Below are 5,564 nucleotides of genomic sequence, written 5' to 3'. Positions count from 1 at the left end.
GGGAACTTGGAGTCAGAACCCCTGAATTTAAGTGTCAGCAGCTCCTGGCACTTAATAGCTGTGTGACCATGAACTAGACACTTATCCTTTCTAAGGTTCCTCGTCCATAAAACATGGAAAACACTTTTACTATCTACCTCTCAGGGTTGTTATGAGCAAACACCTCTGTGAACTACAAAACACCTATATGCCCAGTTGAGTGATTGATAAGTGGGACAAGGGATAGATGGATGTGAGATTGTGTATGTGACTTTGTGTGTCTCTGTCCCTCTGTCTGGATCTCTCTGATGCTTTTATGGATCTGTCTCTCCATAGTCCTTTCTTCCTACCTCAGGTAGTTGAGAGAAAAAGGGTTTTAAAAACCTTAAAACACTATATAAATGTGAGCCGTTCCTTGGACCTTTTGACTACCACCACCACCAGCACCTCTACCCACCAGGACATAGTGGCTGCAGCTGTTTCCCACAGTAACACTTGAGATTTTAATACATTAGGCTGGAGATGATGGGAAGTAAGGAGCAGGTTCCAGTCTTATAGACATAGTAGACAGAACTAGGATGCCCCAAATCCAATTTCCCCATTTCCCTCTAAGTCTGCTGCTGACGGCTGTCCTGGGTTCAAGTTTCTGGCTAGTTGTAGACAAGATTAAGTTAAGGGAGACATCTACCCCAGGCTCCCTTCCTCTTAAGTCTGTTGGGTTCACCATGAGCTCACAGGCTTAATGGGGCGAATATAGGTATGTTTGGACCCCAAGTTCCCCCCCAAGCCTGTGAGTCCCCCTCAACTCCAGTGAGGGAGCACCGTCGCCCTGTATATAGCCCTGTAGACACTCCAGTCACCCCAGTATCAGGAGACCCGAGGGAAAGACGACGGGGTAAGAGACCTGGAGCCCGGGGCCGACGAGGAGAGGGACCTGGGGAGTTAGCTGGAGAAGGCAGGGGTGTCTCATCAATGAAAGTGGTTATCTCATCTCTGAAGAAGCCAGGGCCCTTTGGAGGTCCTCCACCTCCTCCTAACATTCTGCTTTCCAGGAACTGATGCAGATTAGTCAGTGCTCCAGACTCTTCTTCATCATCTTCCATGCCCCGAAGTGCCCCTAGTTCTCGTTTGAGGATGGGATCATCCGGATGTCATCTGAAGATGACCATTTATGCAGGAAGGAGCCAGGGGAACGAGGAGTAGAGAAGATGTTGGTCTCATCATGGGATAGTCGTCTGGACAATGGAACCTGGGGTGGGGGAAAGGTGAGATTTTGAGGAACTTCATGGAATGATATATAAGACAACTTCTAAAATAGAGAGGGATGTACCCCTAACAATGGCTAGGGATTTTTGTTGGTGTGTATTCTCCACCTCAAAGGCTCTTTCTCTGCTTGCAGTTTTTAGTAGATCTAATTCAAAAAACCAGTTTCAATAGGTTTCCACTCCAGTTCTTTACATTGCATGCACGTGTGTGTACACATACATACACATACAACTACACATTAAGCTAGAATAGGACCTTCTTTCTCTCCATCCCAGTTATGTGTTTTCTATATTGATTTCTTACATTTCAAGGACTTAAAAGGATTTGAGATACCTTAGGGAACATCCAGGCCAAAACTTCCTTTTTTACAGATGAGGAAGCTGATGCCCAAGGTAAGATCTATACAGAAAAAGCACCTGAAGTCCCTCAAATCTATCCATGTGCCTTTTAGACCTTCTTCAGGTAGTAGGAGGACTGCCAGTAGCACCTCACCTCCTAACCCTGGACCTGGGAACAAAGAAAGCTATTGGATCATTGGCGGAGAAGGGTTGGCAAATGGAGACAGGGATCAGCTATCTCTCTCTTTTCTGGTTATTGATCTTCCTTGTCCTTCATGGTGGGCTATAATGATAAAGAAGACAGGGAAAGATCCATCTTTTCAGCCCAAGTTGAGATATCTTGGGGTTAGGCACTTGGAACCAATCCTGCAAAGGACCTTAGGGAGGTTAGGAGACTAGAACACTCCATCCTTTCTCAGCTCCATACCTGCAAATAGTGGACTCTTTCATGAGGAGGAAATAGCATATGCCTTCCACTCAACATCTTCGCTTGAGTGGAGTCTTGACACCCCTGGCCCAGCAGCCCCGTTAGCATCAAAACGAATTTTGCAGACTCGGCCATCAGCATAATCATTGCAGGCTCCATCTTGGAAAGAAAAAGGGGATAAAGTAGATGGTTCCATTGGAAGACCACCCAATGTATACAGCTGTTATTTGTCCCCAAGATACCCATCACCCTACTTCCCCCAGACCTCTTCTTATGATTTTGACCCTGGATACCCCCCTCCCTCTTGACCCCAGCAACCCTTTGGTTGAAAAGGAGGCATGTGTGTGTGCATGCGTGTGTTTGTGTAGAGCTTCTAAAAAAGAAGGTAGGCTGTGAATAGATCATAGAAGAGAAAAGAGCTTGAAGTTGTAGCAGAATAAAGGGAGAGGAGAAGAGAGGGTCTTGAATTGAGGTATCTTGTACGGGAAGGGTAGGGAGGATGTAAGGGGTAGAAGCAACAGAGTGGAAAAGAAAGGCCTAGAAATCAAGACTGAGAGATTAAGTGTGAAACAGGATCTCCCAATGTGAATGGTGGCAGGGAAAGTTGAAGGAACCATAAATACAGTGATGGAGATGCGTCCAACAGAGGGAGCTACAGTGCAGTATATGGACCCTAACCTTGTGCACAAGGAAAGTCAAAGCTTCCAAAAGGAATCATCCCCCTCATTTTATAGATGAGAAAACTGAGGCACAGAGAGGGATAATAAGGTGGGGGTGGCATCCCAGTGCCCTTTACAGGCACTTGGCAGCAAAGGAGCAATATATTTAGTGAAATTGGGGCTCAGGAGTCTGTAGGAGTGTTCTTTGTGCAGGGAGGGGACAGTGTACACAGTAGAGGGGGGTCATCCTCTGACCATCCTCGCCATCCTCCTCGGACATGATTGCCACACACTGCTCCCACACGGTGCGCACGTCAGCTCGGTAACGCTCACAGGACCAGATGAAGGAGGGCAGGAGCAGAGTCTGCACCATGGAGCACCATAGCACAGCCAACACCATCCATGGGGGCGCAGAGTCGGACTTCAGGGAGAAGAAGCTCACTGCCTGGGGAAGGAGGGCAGGAGGCTCATCAGAACCACTGCAAAGGGTCAGAGCCGTGGTCTCTCCAGCCCAGTCTTCTGCCTTCTGACAGTGGGATTTAAGGGCTTCCATCAGGGAGGAAGGAAAGTAGGGATAAGGAGTGTAGGAAAATTAACTATAGCAAGGTCAAGAAGACTGGAATGGAGAGTTGGGGCTCTAGGAGAGAAGCAGAGCCATAATATAGAGGTACAAGGAGACTTGGAGATTGGGACAGAAGGGATTGAGGGGGTGGGTGGAGAAAGTTATTTCTATGGAGGGGGATATAAGAGTGGAACTAGGTTGGAGAAGGTTCTATTCTAGATAGAGGGAATGACAGACTAGACAAGGAAGTTAGAGGCTGGATAGTAGGGAGAGGGAAGTGGAGTGTGGAATTCCGATCTCACCAGGATGGGCACCCCAGTGAGTGAGTCGTAGAGAAAGACGATAGCGCTGACCAAGTTGGTGACCTGCAGGGACGTCTTGGCTGATTCAGAGCCATCCAGAGAAGACCGACGCTTTCCTCGGGCATCCTCCACTACAATGGCTGGAACCTCAAATGCTGGCCGAGTCCCTAGACCCCCCTGGACCTCCCCCTCTTGATCCCTCTCTACCCCCTGATTTCCGGGCCCGTCTTGCCCGTCGGGGTCGGGCCCACAGTGTCTGGTAGAAGGTGATGGCCACACACACCAACCCCATGACGATACCACCAAGCAACAAGAGGCTAAAGCAGACCCCAAAACCCAGCCCGATCTTGGAGACAATGAATTGGCAGCCCCGGGCATAATATCGCTCTCCATTGTTGTGCCAGCCAATAGAAGGTAGTGTGGAGAGGATGAAGCTGACCATCCAGATGCCCATGACAGCATGCAATGCCTGCTTCTTGGCATTGCTGAGCCGGTAGTTGACAGGCCAGCGGACCATCCACATCCGGTGGACCATCCACATCCGGTGGTAGGAGAGTGAGGCCACGGTGAAGCAGGTGGCTAGGGCCAACGTGTAGTAAGTAGAGACAAAAACTTTGCAGATGCTCTCATTCCAGTCGTAGTCAGAGAGGCCTGGCGTCGGAGCTGCACCACAGCAAAGGTGGTGAGGGGCACTGCTGCCATGAGGATGTGGGTGCCAGCCAGGAAGCAGAGCAATAGTTCCAGGGGTTTGTGTTTCTGCTGCTTGGCTGAGATGCTGAGAATGATCCATGCATTGGCCAGGAGGGCCAACATTCCACAGGCCAGCCATGACAGGGCATTGGAGCGGAGGGAGGCCTCCTCCACCCCTGTCCCGCCCCGGGCCATCCTCCTCTTCTTCCTCTGCCCCCCACTCCCCCTTAAGTTCTGGGGGGTGGGGGGAATGGATTCACCCAGGAGCCCCACTGAGACTGCCCCCCATGACCCTTATGATCCCCGTTTCCCAATTCCCCCCTCCTAGAATGAGGCAAAAAAGTCCCTCTGGCCTAGCCTACTGCCTTGTCCTTCATGGCTCCCCTAAGATGTCATTTGCCGTGGTAGAAAGGAGAAGGACAATTCCAAGGCTAAGGGTCAAAAGAGACAGCCCTCTCCCTCTCTATATATCTTATCTTTTCTCTCCCTTGAGTGGAGAAAAAGCACCCTTGCTAGGATGCTGGATGGGATCCTCTGATTTCCATTCCCACCTGGCTCCTATTGTCTCATCTTCCAACAGATTCAGTGGGCTGCGGCTCCTTTGGATCTCTCCATGAATGTGGAGGTCTTCAGCAGACAGAACCTACTGTGGTAAAGAGAGCTGCAGATAGGCCAGGGGTCCGGCTTAATTTTTTAATTGTTTTTCCCAACCTTTCTTCCTTTCCTTCATTTGAAATCACAAAAGATTGCAACCTGCAGATGTCATTTAGTCAATCTCCTTGGCTCTACAATGAAACCCTGGGGTCAGTGGTCCTCCTGTAAGCTTCTAGAGAAAATGGTATTTCAGCCCCACTCCATCATTTTCCATTTCCCTCTCTGCTTTTAACTTCAACAGTGTTCTCCTGCCAAGAGCCCCAGCTCACCCATTTTTCCTATTCTTCCCAAACCTCTTGCAACAGTCTCCATATCCACTCTCCCCCACCCCAACCCCATCTCCATTCATTTTCCCCCAGATTCACTGATAGGGGAACAGTAAATAGCTCAGCCCTACTAGAGGTTCATAGGAGGTGACAATGAGGGGGGGAAGGGGTGGAAATGAGGTAGGGTATGTATCCTCCATCCTTTTTTAAACCCTCCATTCTCTTAACGTGAGTGACTTATCACCTCTTTCCTGTCTTCTCAAGACTTAACTTTTCCCTTTTTCTGACCCAGGAGAGTACCAGAAAGAGGAAGATGGAATTGAAGGCAGAGGGCAAGAGGACCCGAAGGAGAGAAAACTGTTTGACCTCAGAACAGAATAATCCAGAAAGGGAGAGAACAGAGAATGGGTGGAGGTGGAAG

General features: G+C 49.3%; 1 protein-coding gene across 1 annotated transcript; it reads right to left on the bottom strand.

Annotated features, from left to right (window-relative positions):
- Positions 1-283: 283 nt before the first annotated feature.
- Positions 284-4,903, bottom strand: GPR162 (G protein-coupled receptor 162). The gene is given in 8 exon segments (XM_072653814.1): positions 284-1,111; positions 1,114-1,228; positions 2,011-2,094; positions 2,096-2,169; positions 2,925-3,114; positions 3,534-3,710; positions 3,712-4,181; positions 4,184-4,903. Coding segments are annotated over 8 exon segments (1,746 nt in total). The 5' UTR covers positions 4,419-4,903; the 3' UTR covers positions 284-710.
- Positions 4,904-5,564: the final 661 nt, after the last annotated feature.

Source organism: Notamacropus eugenii, chromosome 3 (assembly GCF_028372415.1).
Source record: "Notamacropus eugenii isolate mMacEug1 chromosome 3, mMacEug1.pri_v2, whole genome shotgun sequence".
NCBI lineage: Eukaryota > Metazoa > Chordata > Mammalia > Diprotodontia > Macropodidae > Notamacropus > Notamacropus eugenii.
Note: the sequence above shows the minus strand (reverse complement) of the source record. Positions and strands in the feature narration are given on the sequence as shown.